At 34.6% G+C, this 16,797-nt stretch overlaps 2 protein-coding genes across 2 annotated transcripts in view; one reads left to right on the top strand and one right to left on the bottom strand.

The window, feature by feature from the left end:
- Positions 1-6,975: 6,975 nt before the first annotated feature.
- On the bottom strand, positions 6,976-9,588 carry LOC136974359 (disintegrin and metalloproteinase domain-containing protein 10-like). Its single transcript, XM_067269215.1, has 4 exons — positions 8,901-9,588; positions 8,119-8,789; positions 7,449-8,010; positions 6,976-7,359 (listed from the first exon to the last, which is right to left on the bottom strand). Exons 1-4 carry the CDS (start codon positions 9,524-9,526, stop codon positions 7,047-7,049), a joined length of 2,172 nt encoding a protein of 723 aa, XP_067125316.1. The 5' UTR covers positions 9,527-9,588; the 3' UTR covers positions 6,976-7,046.
- A 1,264-nt stretch (positions 9,589-10,852) lies between these two features.
- Tpr2 (Tetratricopeptide repeat protein 2) overlaps positions 10,853-16,797 on the top strand; it is a 38,446-nt gene continuing 32,501 nt past the window's right edge. The window contains exon 1 of the mRNA XM_067269570.1: positions 10,853-11,054. Coding sequence (XP_067125671.1) covers positions 10,930-11,054 — 125 coding nt within the window. The 5' untranslated portion in view covers positions 10,853-10,929. The remainder of the gene's footprint in view (positions 11,055-16,797) is intronic.

The raw sequence follows: 16,797 nt of genomic DNA, 5'->3' as shown, positions 1-16,797 counted from the left end.
AAATCGCACAAATAAAAATCGCATTTAAGAAGAGGCTTGCTGTGACGTCACATAGATCCAAGGTCACGCTAACAGATATACACAATCTGGCTATCCTTGTAGTATATAGTCCTTGGTCAGCACGTGGAAGCTTTAGAACGTTTTATATATCGTTCGAACCGCTTCGTATAATCGTTAAGCGGTGTACATCGGAGAAAAGGCCAACAGGCTAAAATCTCTATATAAACTGGAACGAAGAAGAAGAAGTAGTGTTTAAGTCGCTGCTTTGCACATTATATGTCTAATTAATGAAATAATGTAATGTTCGGTATTTCGTGCTGTGTATTATTCTTTAGTATAATTAAAAGATCCAGAGATCGCGGATATACATTATGTAATTTTGGAAGGTATGTGCGACGGCGTTACAAAGCGTTAGAAGCATTTAAAAAAAAAAAAAAATAGGATCGCTATCTTTTTAAGGCCCTCGGTATATCTATTAAAAACATAAAACTATTAAATATATATATAAATGAGGACGTTTCTTTGTTTGTTTGTTTCTTCACTATGCACGCCTATGCCGTTCGACCAATTTCTATGAAACTCGGCAGTTACGTTCATATGCTTTTAACTCAGATAATGTCGTACACACCATCCAAAATTATTGATGGGATTTGTATGTATCGATTCATTTCTGTCTACATCTTATTGCTGTCTTTGCACATAATGCCATCTGCTGGAAAAATTAACAAATTAATTAACTATAATTCTTACAAAAAACGATATAATTTTAAATATATATATATATTATATTCACCGAATTACTGTGATCGAACTTTGAATCCTTCGCTCATATCTTTGTTTATGATCTTTTCTGTCCTAACAACCAGGAATTTTTACGACTTTAACAACTATGCCATGGCATTTCTTTCGAAAAAATTGATCCATACTTTGTTTATTTTACCTTCGTGACGGGTTTTATATACTTTCTTTTCTCGTTACTAAAATATTTTAAGCGTGTTTGATGAGGAATGTAGACCTTGTGTAGGACCTCACGGTTTCATCCGGATATATCGAGTTGAATAATTGAATGGTAATCAATTATTTTTTTCCTACGCCTGTCTGAATAACGCAATGGACATGAAAAAGTCTGACTTAATATTTGCAAAGCAAAACAGTAAAGAAAAAAATACGAAGCTTTAATGTAAACTTTTTTGAAATATATTTTACTAGCAGGTAGGCCCGGCGTTGCTCGGGCAAAAGTAACGATAGCGAAGATTAAGATTATTACGTTATAGTCACAAAAGAAAGAGAGTAATTTCATCAACAAACTAAGTATTTCTAAAGAAAGATCGAATTTGAAAATCGAATATTGTAATATTGTTCGATTTTCACGACGTGTTCTGATTATATCGTTCGATTTTCATCGAATGTTCTAAAGAAGAAAAGTCGAGAAAAACCGAACTAATCTGTTTAAATTTGAAAATAGAATATGTTCTAACATATTACTCTTTTTTTTTCTCCAGCGCCCGTTTTTTCTCCATCTGCGTCTTGCACGTCGCTTTCTCTTAACACTTTTATTGTTACGTAACACTTTCATTGTTGATGGAAGTGTTAAGCCTTAATCCTGTCCCTCTCCACGTGGGGAGAAATTTCGAAAAATCCCTTCTTAGTGTGCGTTTTTGTGACGTACCGTAACTATGTACCAAATTTCAACTTTCAACTCTTAACCGTTTGGGCTCTTAACATTTCCATTGTTACGTAACACTTCCATTCTTAACACTTCCATTGTTGAAACTTCCATTATTACTTCACACTTCCATTGTTGCTTCACACTTCCATTGTTACTTAACACTTCCATTGTTGATGGAAGTGTTAAGACTTAATCCTGTCCCTCTCCCCCGTGGAGAGGAATTTCGAAAAATCCCTTCTTAGTGTGCGTTCTCTTAACATACCCTAACTGCGTACCAAATTTCAACTTTCAACTCCTAACCGTTTAGGCACGTCTCGATAATGTATATAGAAGCTTTAATCCTGTCCCTCTCCCCCGTGGAGAAGAATTTCGAAAAATCCCTTCTTAGTGTGCGTTTTCGTGACGTACCCTGTGTACTGTGGTCTTACGCCATATTTTTCTTTGTATATTTTATTTGTACATATATATATATGTATATATTCCTCCTTCCCTTTATTTCTCCACCCTTTGTTCCCTGCTCTCTTTCTTCTGGAAACTTCTCTCAGCGGGTGGCAACGAACTGGTTTTAAGACAAAGAAAAAGGGATAGCCTGCAGGGGCTAAAAGAGTGATAGACTGGCCACAGTTTGGGCCGAGACGACGAGCTGTGAGGACGTGTTTAGTGAGGTCTCCAGGAATTTCGCGCCGACGGGAGCACGAAGGAGGCAGCAAACCGAACGTTACGGAATCTAGAGAAGAACTCTAGAAATCTGATACAAAAGCTCTTCTGGAAGTCTATCGAAAGAACACGAAGTAGAAAATTCGAACACTACGGTCGTCGAATCTCGTATCGTCCAAGAAGGCCCGAGTTATAGCCACCATCACGAGTTCACTAGCTAAGTTTGGGTACCCGTTCTTGTCTTGTTCTGTCCTATTTTCTACATCTTCTCTTTCCCTCTCTAGCATAAGTAGTTTTAAGTAATTAGTTATAAGTTTCTTTTTCGCGCCCCTTCTGTAACGCGTCGCGTACATCAATTCTTTTGTCGCGAGTTTTTCGACTACGATTCTGCCGAGTTTTAAGTGATTTTGTAAAAGGAGTGTCGGAATACAAACGTGTATCGAGAGTCCTGTATAATTTAACAAACGCGGGTGAAAAATTAAAATAAAGTTGTTAAAATTTTCTTTATCCTCTCGTCGGACTTATTTTTTCACCACGTGCGTTCTGACAACTAGTTACCAAATTTCAACTTTCAACTCCTAACCGTTTGGGCTCTGCGCTGATTATTATTATTATGTTGGGTTAAGTTAGATATACTCGGTTAACACCGGTGGCTGTGTACTATGCCGGACCAAAGTCAAGGCATAGTAACCAAAACAGAAATTAAAGAAGTGTATCAGTGTGTGTGTCTGTATTCAGGAATTTTCTCACAATATGACATGTATTCAATATAGTGGCCTTCTGTAGAGTGATATATGTGTTTCTATTCAATTCTAATGTGCCTAGGCTTTTGTGTAGTGTGTGTGGTATGACACCTGTAGAGGAGAGAACAACAGGTACAATAAGCACCCTATCCATCCTCCACAGATGCCTTATTTCCTGGGCGAGTTCTGTGTACTTGCTAATTTTTTCAGTGCATGCGTTTTGTATATTGTGAGTGTTTGGAATGGATATGTCTATAATGTATGTGATTTTATTGTGTTTGTCAATGAGTGTGATGTCTGGTCTGTTGTGGTAAATTGTTTTATCTGTGATTATGGCTCTGTCGTAGTACATTTTGTGCGTGTTGTTTTCCAATACTGTCTGTGGAATGTATTTGTAGTATGGTTCGTGGATGTCTGCTAATTTGTGTTTCTTTGCAAGCTCTTGGTGTATTATATTTGCTACTTGGTTATGTCTGTGTAAATAATCTGTCTGTGCCAAGAGCTTGCAACCAGAGGTGATGTGTTGTATAGTTTCTGGCATGATGTGACATTTTCTGCATGTGTCATTTGTGAGTGTTGCATCTTTGAGTATGTGTTTTCTGTAGTTTTTAGTATTTATGACCTGATCCTGTATGGCAATCATGAATCCTTCCGTCTCCCCAAAGAGGCATCCCCGAGCTAACCAGCTGTTTGACGCAGTTTTGTCAACAAAATCCTGGGCCAGATCGTAAGGATGCCTGCCATGGAGTGCCTTTTGAGCCCACGATTGCTTAATGGTGTCTATGCTTTTTATATGTTGTGTTGTGTCCATATGATGTGAGTGTAAGTTTAATGGTGTGTTATTCGAGTCTGCTAGAGTTACTGCTTTATGTAATTGTGATGTTTCTTGTTTTTTGTAGAAAAACTCTCGCAGTGACTGTATTTGTTTGTAGTGAAGGTTAACTATGTCAATCAGGCCACGTCCGCCATCTTTACGTGGAAGGGTTAATCTTTCTGTGGCAGATTTAGGATGATGTTGTTTATGCTTAGTAAGTGTAGTTCTTGTTTTCCTTTGGAGTTGCTCGAGATCTGTGTGAGTCCAATGTATAACTCCAAAAGAATATGTGAGTACTGGGATGACATATGTGTTTATTGCTTTAACTGTGTGTTTTGCATTTAACTGTGTTCTGAGAATAGCATTTAACCTACTTTGGTATTCTTTAATCAATCTTTGCTTTATTTGTGTATGTTCTGTTAGTTTGGCCTGTTGGAATCCTAAATACTTGTAGAGCTCACCCTCTTCCATGGATTCAATAATGTCTCCATTTCCAAGTGCAAAATCTTCTTTCTTCAGGATTCCTTTTTCTATGTGAAGTGTTTTGCATTTATCTAGGCCAAATTCCATTTGTATGTCCTTGGTGTATGAATGTGTGATTTGTAGGAGTTGATGAAGTTGTTTTTGTGTGGATGCATAAAGTTTTATGTCATCCATGTACATGAGATGTGACAGTGTATACTGTGTTGTTTTTTCGTGTCTGATATTGTAACCATATTGCGTGTTGTTTAACATGTTGGATAATGGATTCAGGGCTAGGCAGAACCAGAGAGGACTCAAGGAATCTCCTTGAAAAATTCCTCGCCTAATAAAAATTTGGTTTGTTTGTATGGAAGTGTTATGGGCCCTGAGATGTAGTGTTGTTCTCCAGTGCTGCATAGTGTTTTGAAAGAATGCAATGAGTGATGGATGTATTTTGTACATGTGTAGGATATGTAGCAGCCAACTGTGTGGAACACTGTCGAATGCTTTTCTGTAGTCTATATATGCCATGTGTATGTTTCTGTGTTGTCTGTGTGCTTGCCGTAGAATGACTGAATCTATGAGTAACTGTTCTTTGCATCCCCTGTGGTTTCTACGGCAACCTTTTTGTTGTTCTGTTAGAATGTCGTGTTCTTCAACATGTTTGTATATTTTGTTTGCAATACAGGATGTCAATAATTTGTAGAGTGTTGGAAGACATGTAATTGGTCTGTATTGTGTGGGGTCTGTGGTATTGTTGTTTTTAGGTTTCATGTAGGTGATGCCCTGAGTAAGAAAATTTGGCATGTCTTGTGGATTGATGATGATGTGTGTTAGATGTTTAGCTAGTTCCTGGTGCAGTGATGTAAACTTTTTGTACCAGAAATTGTGAATGTTGTCTACACCAGGTGTCTTCCAGTTGTGTGTTCTGTTAACAGTGTATTGGAAATCATGTATGTTTATTTCAACACAGGGCATAGTTGGTATGTTGTGCAAGTTTCTGTTCTCCTCCTCGATCCAGCCTGCATCAGCATTGTGCGTGACAGCACTGGACCAAAGAGAAGACCAATATGTTGTGAGTTCTTCTTCTGTTGGTGTGCCACTGTGCTGTGTATCAGTGTTTGCTTTGTTATTAATTTGTCTGTAAAAGAGTTTTTCATTGTTTGTAAATAATTTATTTTGTTGTTTTTCGTAGTGTACATGTTTTGTATCGTTTGAGTCTACGTGCTTTGGCAGCAAGTTTTTGTTTTAGTGTATCAATGTATTCTGTAATGCGTGTGTTGTGATGTTCATGTTTTGTGTGTGTTTTTATTTTCTTGAAAATGTTTTTGAGCTGTTTCCTTAATTTGGGTGTTATGTTGTTTTTAGTGTATTGTGTTAGCCTGCCTAATTGCTGTCTAATGTCATTTATTTGTGTTTCTATTCTTCTCTGCCAGGCAGGCTTGTGATAGAATTGTGTTTTCTGTGTATTTGTCTGTGATTGTACTTTCAGTCCATGGTGTGTCACTACTGTGACTGCCCCAGCATAAACTAATGTATGAATGTCTGCGAGTGTAGAAATTGAATGAATGTAGTGTGGTAGTAAGTGAGTGTTTACATAATTTAGTGTTTTTCCTACTTCCTTTGACGTGTTGATTTTTGGTATTCGTGGTCGTTGTGTGGGATCTGTACCTGTATATTTAGTGAGTGTTTCCTGAAATATAAGTGAGAGCGTATTAACTAAATCCAAGTCTATGTTATCAGTGATGGATGAGGAAATGTCTGTAGTATCATTAGTGGTAATTGTTGTATGTGTGTTATTATCAATGCTTGTTGCTGGATTATCCTGACAGGTTACATGATCTTCATTAATGTTATATGTTTCTGTCTGTTGATGTATTTGATCAGCAACCTGTTGTTTGATAAGTTCAAGTGTTGTTTGTGGAATAAGGTTGTTGTGTATAATTGTTCTTTTTTGATCAACAACCCTTTGTTCGGTGACAGTGAGATGAGGATACTGTTGTGTGAATCTATGGTGTAGTTGTTGTCTGTATGCTGTCATGTTTGTTTCGAGTTTTGTGATGGTGTAATAAGTACGGATGATAAACTCGTTCATTTCTACTGTCCATTTCATCCGTTGGCGTGGTTTTCCAGCCTTTGTGGTCTGTGGATGCATTGCCACAGAAACACCAAGGCTGGGTTGGTTCCTCACATCTGTTGAGGGCATTGCAGTAGCCATGCTTGGGCCGGTGCTGCTTTCGCCACCGGTAACCAAGGGAGACTGTGACCTATTTTTCGAACGTGAGCCTCTGCCTAACCCACGAACGCGGACCTTGTTAACCCGGGCGACGTCCGAGCCGGTATCACACTTTGATCTAGTTATTACCATGATGAATATCTCCACAGAATGTGGGTGTGGTCACTCTTAGCTTCATTTCTCCCCATAGACCTTACTGGCATGGGTGTCCCTACCAAGAGCTTATGCTCCAGCCTGCATTGTGTTATTCGAGTCTGCTAGAGTTACTGCTTTATGTAATTGTGATGTTTCTTGTTTTTTGTATTATTGTATTATTGTTATTATTATTATTATTATTATTATTATTATTATTATTATTATTATCAACTCGTCTCGATTAAATATATAGATTCGGAAAAAGGATATTTGTAACTGCTTTATGTGTATATTTTGTAAAAACTTTAAATAAATTTTAAATAATTTTCGTTATAAAACAGAATTGTGTTCGTATTTTTTACTTTCCAGATCGCTAGAATGTTTCACTTCCTTTGATGCTTCTTTCTTTACTATGACTTTCTTTCTCTTAACACGTTTTTTTCTTGGTCTAGTCTCTTTTTCTTCGGGTCTTCTTTTTACTTTTCGTCTTTGTCTGAATATTGGCGTTACATTATCTTTATTCTTATTTACGAAGTAAAGATAACCACATGCGAGTATTATAAGTACAGCAAAAGGAGGAATTACTATCTCTTTCCATCCATATGTCTTCGTTAAGAATTTTTTCTTCACACAGGTTCCGTTACTGCAATATAAAAATTCATTTATTATATATATATTATTTTGTTAATTTTAATATATATATATATATTTAAATTAACAAAAAATATTTACCTTAAACAAGTCCCGTAATGGTTATCGCAGTCTGTTCCGGCCGGTTTTACAAACAAACTGCCATCTACACGATAAAGTTTATGATCTTTTGCTGCACTGCAAACATCCGATCCGTTTTTGCAACATATATGACATTCTTTGTGACGCGTAGTGCATTCACAAAGTTTCAAGCCATGATTCTCGCAGATACTGCTTTTACATTCGCCTTTAACACAAGTTCCAGCGTTATTAAAACAGGATGTTCCATCGGGTTCGACTTTTCCAGGACAAAAAGGTGATAATCCATCGCATACCGAAGTACCATTAAAACAAATTTCGTTGCTGTAGCAACTCTTGTTTGCCATACTTTGTACAAAAGAACAGGATTGGTCGCAACACATTCCTTTCCCCGGCGAACACATTTTATGGTATTGAAGAAAACATTTTCTCGATGAGCTTATAAGAGTACAACACTTCTCAATTTCTTTGCAATCGTCCACTGATGGATCGCAGTCGCAGGCTTCTCCTTCTTCCACAATTCCGTTGCCGCAGGATGAAAGACTGGCTTCTTTCAAACAGATATCTATGTATAATTAAACGTAGATATATTATAAAGAGTTCTTTTAACACGTCGCAGTAAACAGAATATATATTTAAATATTGTTTTTAAAGATATATTTGAAATACTTACTTTTGTCTTTAAGGCGTCTATTCATAGATCTTAAGCAGCACGGTGAAAATTTCCAATTGTTTGGTTTCTTTCCGTAGGGAATTTTTGGATACATGATGTAGTTTCCCATTTGTGGATTCCAGTAATTAGGACTACATTCTTTGTCTTTGAATGCATCATCTTTGCAACTGAATGCGTGTCCCAATTGATGAGCTAGATTTAATGCGACTCTAAATCTTGGTACCGTCGTGTTTCTTTCTAGACTGGTCACAAAAGCTACGTTACTCATTTTTTTCGTAGCTGCATTCACATTGTGACATATTCCACCAATTTTCTTCACGTCTCCAGTCACGCAAGCGTCTCGTTTCCAAAAATCTCTGTGGCAAAAGCATATCAACATGCAGTAAGGATGGCGATATCGAGATAAAGAATCTAGAAATACGTTGTGATCGTTTGTTTCTATTGATAAAGGATTTCCCAGATCATCTTTGTTTTCGAAAATCGTTATTTTTTCAACATTAAATCCGACTCCATCGGGTACTCGATCTTCATTTATATCGACGTGTCGAAATATTTCATCTGCAACTCCGATATAATATAGAACTTCAGTAACCACGCGTTTATGATCCGAGCTCATGTGTTGGAAATAAGTGTAATCGACTAATATTTCCAGAGAGCACATGGTTTTATGACTGAAAGAAAAAAGTACAAGTTATTTTAAGAGAAAACCTTTAAAATTTAATATACTGAACATTAAATGAATACTGTACTCTATTTTCTAGATGTACAAAATAATTACTTACGATTTGAATGTTTCGGCTACTGGAATTTGTTTATTAAACTGCATACGATCAGATTTCCTGCGATAGTCGAATCTAAGAAATCGACTATCATCCGTCATCACTTCGCAGACAGCTTCGCCATCGTCATAAGTCGGTTTTATTGTCACATCTCTCATTCTATAAATGACACCGGTTTGAATTTGAAAATCTTTCACGTACAAGCGAGGTGGTTCTACCATATATATATATGGACCTTCCTGAAATATTAGAAATAATTCTTGTTTGTAAATATAACCGATGACGTTCCAAATGTTCCGATGCAGTAATTTTCCTATCATGACGGGGGATGCGCCTATGTTTCGTAGATACATCTTCTGTAATGCGCTACCTTTATGAATGACAACTTTTGTAGCCGAATACAAAACGGATTCTCGTTCTAACATACGAAATTCGAAGTCTTTTCCATAGGCGACGAAAGTAATTCCATAAACTTTTCTTCCTGTTTTAAGCTCCCCGTGATAAACGTCGAAATTGAAAACGATTTTATTGTCAATTTTATAAGGGTAGGAAGTCTTTCTAGTGGAAATGAACATAGCCAAATCGTGAAAAACAAACAAAACTACAAGAAAAAAGCTTGACGAATTCATTTTTTCTCACTACTCGTTCGAAAACATTCGAATCCAAAACAATTTCGTTGGCGGAATACAATTCGATTTTTTAAAAATAAAATAATAAAATTTAGTCGATGGAATATTTTATAAATAATTATTCTTAACCAAAGTGTTTAATTACTAAGTATTAATTTAATAAATACAATATAAATTAAAAATACGAAACAAACTTTATCCAGCTGTAAAGTTGAATAATTACTAATCAATTTGGTAGGGTGTAGCCGGCATCTCTTGTTATCTATCTGGTTATTTATATTTATTACATAAATTAAAAATATTTTTTCATCGTTTGATTTTTTTTCATCCTGTGGGCGCTAAGAGGACCTTTATTTCATACTCGTCGTGGGAAGCAGGCCGATGACCGATTGATTAAAATGACTGCTTAAAGCTTTGGTGGAATTAGCGGAAATGAATCCGGACGGGTCGAAAAACCCCCAAATTTTTCGGGGGTGGTCCGTTTCGGATATCTCGGATTCTCTCTGCCATCACCCGACCGTGGGCCTGGTCGAATCAAAAAAAGGGTTTTTTATTTATTTTTTCCGCCCTGTGAGCATTAAGAGGACCTCTTCTTAGCAAGCCCATTATGAATTCAGCAGGCCCACAATAGAGTGACCAATTGAAGGACGGGGCCCGACATATCCGGCCACGGGCGCGTTTTTTTATGCAACGTTCGAGAAGCGCTTTACAGCTAATCCTCTGAAACTCGTTTTTAAATGGCCAACGCTGCTCATGACGTCATTTCGCTACACTTTCGCTGCATAAAAAAACGCGTTCCACTTGTGGGCCGACAAACTTCATCCTGCCTTCATTTCCCCTAAATTTAGGGGAAACCCCTAAGTTGGCATCATGTATTATGTTAACATATCATTTACTTAGAAGTAAAAAAAAGTGAATATCAACAATAAAATATCATAAAGTAGTATTAGTGGAAGAAAAGGAAGCTATTATTAAAATAATAATAATAGAACAATTATGAATATACTATATATATATATATATATATATATATATAAAAATGTGATTTATTTTTATTGAAATTTATTAAAATAATATTACCATAAAATTTCTCATTAATCATTACTTAATAAATTAATAAAAAAGTACGTGCTGGCAACTTATCACCAGCCATAATTAATATCTACAAAATTATTACCGAAACTATTTCGGGCTATAAAAATAATAATAATAATAAAATAATAATCTATTAATGTCGAAAACATCCATAAAAATAATAAAATATTTTTCGGCTCGGTTTTTCACTCGTCGTCGCGTAAATAAAGAGTGGAGGAAAAAATTACCCAACCATTTTTTCTACAGAAAATGGTTGCGGTCCTTTAATCGTTCGCCATGTCGTTTAATGGAACGGAATCGTCTGTTTGATGAAAGAAATTGGATCGGAAGCGTTTTTTGTTGTTAAAAGAATGGCCGAAGTTAATGAAAATGAAAACAGCGATGTGGAGATGATCGATAATTTATCAGATTCATCAAAACAGACGGCGGAAGAGTAAGTTCGTTTAATTGTGAAAAAATATGATTCACAAAAGAGAAATTTCTTTCAAAAAATTCCATTATCGATCATAATTTTCGCTTTCGTTCGCTTTATTTACTATTAAATATCAAATTTAATCGGTTTATAATGGTTCTAATCAGCATTGTTAGTTTATAATGTACATAAATAGGTTAAGGGTAAATGATTGAATTTACTTGTAAAAGTTTACCTTACAAAACATTTGAATTAAATACTTAAATAGGAAATTTCATACAATCAATCATATTTAAATATTAAATTTAATAAGATTTCACTGAACACAATATATATACACTTTGCTTTGTTTCGGTATCTGTTTATTTGGCAGTGTTTTGCATGAATGATATTGGATTGTTTAATGTAATAAAACACAATAAATATCTGTGTTATTTATTATATTATCTTGTTTGATGATTTATACATTGTTTTTATTTAAAGTACTTCAATAAAAATGAAAAATCATTGTTTGATGATTCGAATATATTTTTTAAATTTGTGTGTTTTGGACATGTCTACCGTGTATGTCTCGATTGTGAATAAAATTGAGAGAGAAAACGTTAGTGTACGGCTTATAAATGATTACCAGATTTGTCTTTGTCGTGAGATTGTGTTCCTGAGGAGTAAACAAGAATGAAATGTGAATTCGTTAGTGAGGTTGTGGCCAAAGTTTTCATCTCTAAAATGTGAACATCGAGTGCCGCTATCTTGAAGCAGTGCTCGACGTTCAACATTCACATTTTATTTAAAGATGAAAACTTCAGCCTCAATTTTGCTATTTTAGAGGTACAATTACAGGTCTGAATGATGCGGTTGGGACTTTAACAGAGCTGTAGAACATACTTGTAGGAACAAAAAATTCAAAGAAACTATACCTCTACGAGCAATCCTCCGCAAGATATAGCCCCCAAAACGACTCTATGTGAAATATTCCTATGCTTATTTTATAAGACTTCCTTGGGCTTAGCTTTGAAATACAAATTTTTGATATTGTAAATGTTTTTTCTGCCTTTTTGTGATTTTTTTTAAAGTATATTTATTATCCTGGCTTTTTATCAACAATCATTCAAATATTGTTTTTATTTTCCTTTATTTTATAATAATTATTGATGATATTAATTATGTACAGATTATCTAAACATATTGCATTCATTAATATTCATTTAATATTTAGATCTTTTATTGTTATAAGTGTTTTTGTTTTAATCCTTTATTATTGTATTCTTACATCTTATGCTTTGCTTAATACATAAATTTTTCCTTTTTTTTTATAGAATTGTTTTAGTGCACAAAATCCTTTTCAGTTGTTTATGTTTACTGGATACAGACAGTCTCCAGCTTTCAAACATGTGTTCCTGAAAATGTATATTAAAGTTCAATGTTTGAAAATCAAACAATAGAGTACCATGTTGTAAAAGAGGTTTCATCTGTAGAGTTAAAAAGAAAAATTATAAAAATCTCTTAAGAGAGGAAATTATTAGTCTTTACAATGAATGTGTTACAATATATATAAAACATCACATAAAACAATAAAAATATAAATGAAAACAAACAGTAAAAATTAATTTTTACCAATGATTGCACTCATCCATTAATTACATATACAGTTAAAGGGAGAAGGGGTTAAAGCATTGTCCATGTGGACTGTTTTAGTGATATTAGTCTGTTCAAATTTGCCCTTATAAGCCTACTTATGAAGATCATTCTAAAAGTAAAGAACGTTTGTTTCTCTAGATATTTTTATTTAAGATAATGAAACAAAACTTACTTTACAACACATATGATAACTTAGCTATTTTTTACGTAGTCACCATACAAATTTAAATGTTTGCCTTAGTGTATCACCAGCTTTTCTATGCTTTCTGCACACTCAGTTATTGCCAAGTTCTTGAACCAGTCATTAACAGCCTCTTTCAGTTTGTTGTCACTTCCATAGTGATTCCCGGCCAAAAAATCCTTCAATTTTGGGAAAAGGTGGTAATCACTCAGACCCAAGTCCAGGCTATAAGGAGGATAATGTTCAAAAACTTCCCACTTAAACTGCTAAAGCAAGTTTTTCATCAATGCAGCAGCAGCATGTGGATGTATATTATCCCAAAGAAGCACAATGTCTCTGGACAACAATCCCTGCTATTTGTTTTGAACGGCACGGCGTAGTTGGTGGAAATTTATGGACAGATAAACCTCAACTATCTGTCTGTAAATTTTGATAGGGTGGACTTTTTTTGCATTCAGAAACTGTATTACACTACAAACCTCACACTTGGCGGGATCTTTAATTTTTGTCACATTATAAACAGTAAAAGATCCTTGTGGCTTGCTGTTAGTGTCAGACTGGCGCGAAAAAATGAGAAGGTCTATGATGTGGTGGTGGAGGGTGGGGGGAGAACTGTGCAGCTCGTCAGATCAAAACATTCTTTTCTTTTAGAATGGCCCTCATACTATTCATGTGAATAAACTAGCAGTTAGAAAATATTTGCAGTACTTTTAAAGTCAATTCTTCAATGTCACAAGGATCTACAAACTATTGTACATGTGATTAAACAGGGGGTTGCCAAAAGTACATCATTGTATACAATGAATATCAAAAGTGACACAAAATCTGTACTTGTAATTAATGGATGCCACATTTCAAGTTTATTGGCAGAGTTTAATATTGTACAGATGAATGACTGCTATTAATAAAAGAATCTATTTAAATAATTACACATTACCAATTCCATTTCTTACTTAATAATGATGTAATTCCAGTTTTTTGAGAATTTATTACAAAACAAAAAGATTGTTGAATACTGAATAATTACAAAATGTGCAATAAATAAACTACATTCCACTGAAAATGCACAAAAAGTTTGAATTTGGTACACAAAAAGCAAGTTAGGTATCTCAAAGTATTCTGTATAAAAGAACAAGTTATTGTAAAGTTGCAGACTGTCTATTTTTATATCTTTTTCACATCTGTCTATTTGTTGAAATAATGAATAATCTAAATTACTATATATCAATCTAAACTATTCAATATTTGAGATATTTAATATTCAAGATTTAATAGCTTAGCTAATTTTTGATGTTACATAAATATATATAATTTGTTATAGATTTAGTTTTTAAATTTTCTCTTAATTTTCTTTTGCTTTACACTATAAACTTAAAATATCAAAACAGGTAAAAGATTGATTACAATATGATAAACATGAGTACATAAATAAATGTGAATGGATATTGTATTGAATTTAAATGTCAAATATATATGTGAACATATTTATATAAGTTATTATTATTAAGATTATTAAAGAGTAGTAAATTAACTGTTATTATTTAAGATGGTTCCTATTTACTTGACATTAAAATATAGGGTACAGTACATTCTTCCAAAAAGAATACTATTTTAAATTACTGTAATTATGTTAATTATTACTGGAGAAGTATGCAATGGACACTATCAATTGTTGTATGAGTTCCATCTGCATTCAAATATGTTGTTGTCTGTTGCCTCTAGGAAGTGTCATAAACAAAAATGAAAATTCTTCAATAGAGAGTGTGTTTTGTGTTCTGCAGTTTGCAAAATTGGAATCACTCATCATTGTGCAATGTGAGTAATCTGCAAGAGTTACAGAAGCTACATTATTCTATAGCTCCTGCAGTTGTGGAGCTACGGGAGCTGTAGAATTGTGGCTGCTGTGGGAAGAATGGCAATGGATATGCTGTAGTGAATATAGGAAGAATTTGAGTATTGGTTGGATGTAACATGAGGTGCGCACATTGGTAAATTGTAATGGGCAAATGTAAAACTTAGACAGTTTTAATGTATATTACAATGTTCTTAGATTAAAATTGTTAAAATAATTTGAAATGATAGCATTCTTTTTGGAAAACTGTATTTAGTTATTTTATTGATAAATTTATTATTGTTTATAATTTTAAGATTTAAATATTTTTATTGAGAATTTAGATGGCAGATGTTAAAATAGAGAAAATAAAGAATATAAACAAAGACTGGAAAACCACGCCAACGGATGAAATGGACAGTAGAAATGAACAAGTTTATCATCCGTAGTTACTACACCATCACAAAACTCGAAACAAACATGACAGCATACAGACAACAACTACACCATAGATTCACACAACAGTATCCTCACCTCACTGTCACCGAACAAAGGGTTGTTGATCAAAAAAGAACAATTATACACAACAACCTTATTCCACAAACAACACTTGAACTTATCAAACAACAGGTTGCTGATCAAATACATCTACAGACAGAAACATCTAACATTAATGAAGATCATGTAACCTGTCAGGATAATCCAGCAACAAGCATTGATAATAACACACATACAACAATTACCACTAATGATACTACAGACATTTCCTCATCCATCACTGATAACATAGACATGGATTTAGTTAATACACTCTCACATATATTTCAGGAAACACTCACTAAATATACAGGCACAGATCCCACACAACGACCACGAATACCAAAAATCAACACGTCAAAGGAAGTAGGAAAAACACTAGATTACGTAAACACTCACTTACTACCACACTACATTCATTCAATTTCTACACTCGCAGACATTCATACATTAGTTTATGCTGGAGCAGTCACAGTAGTGACACACCATGGGCTGAAAGTACAATCACAGACAAATACACAGAAAACACAATTCTATCACAAGCCTGCCTGGCAGAGAAGAATAGAAACACAAATAAATGACATTAGACAGCAATTAGGCAGGCTAACACAATACACTAAAAACAACATAACACCCAAATTAAGGAAACAGCTCAAAAACATTTTCAAGAAAATAAAAACACACACAAAACATGAACATCACAACACACGCATTACAGAATACATTGATACACTAAAACAAAAACTTGCTGCCAAAGCACGTAGACTCAAACGATACAAAACATGTACACTACGAAAACAACAAAATAAATTATTTACAAACAATGAAAAACTCTTTTACAGACAAATTAATAACAAAGCAAACACTGATACACAGCACAGTGGCACACCAACAGAAGAAGAACTCACAACATATTGGTCTTCTCTTTGGTCCAGTGCTGTCACGCACAATGCTGATGCAGGCTGGATCAAGGAGGAGAACAGAAACTTGCACAACATACCAACTATGCCCTGTGTTGAAATAAACATACACGATTTCCAATACACTGTTAACAGAACACACAACTGGAAGACACCTCGTGTAGACAACATTCACAATTTCTGGTACAAAAAGTTTACATCACTGCACCAGGAACTAGCTAAACATCTAACACACATCATCATCAATCCACAAGACATGCCAAATTTTCTTACTCAGGGCATCACCTACATGAAACCTAAAAACAACAATACCACAGACCCCACACAATACAGACCAATTACATGTCTTCCAACACTCTACAAATTATTGACATCCTGTATTGCAAACAAAATATACAAACATGTTGAAGAACACGACATTCTAACAGAACAACAAAAAGGTTGTCGTAGAAACCACAGGGGATGCAAAGAACAGTTACTCATAGATTCAGTCATTCTACGGCAAGCACACAAACAACACAGAAACATACACATGGCATATATAGACTACAGAAAAGCATTCGACAGTGTTCCACACAGTTGGCTGCTACATATCCTACACATGTACAAAATACATCCATCACTCATTGCATTCTTTCAAAACACTATGCAGCACTG

The sequence above is a fragment of the Centruroides vittatus genome, unplaced genomic scaffold (assembly GCF_030686945.1).
Source record: "Centruroides vittatus isolate TY-2023 unplaced genomic scaffold, ASM3068694v2 contig_1079, whole genome shotgun sequence".
In the NCBI taxonomy this organism is placed as follows: Eukaryota; Metazoa; Arthropoda; class Arachnida; order Scorpiones; family Buthidae; genus Centruroides; species Centruroides vittatus.
This window is presented reverse-complemented; position numbering and strand designations above follow the sequence as displayed.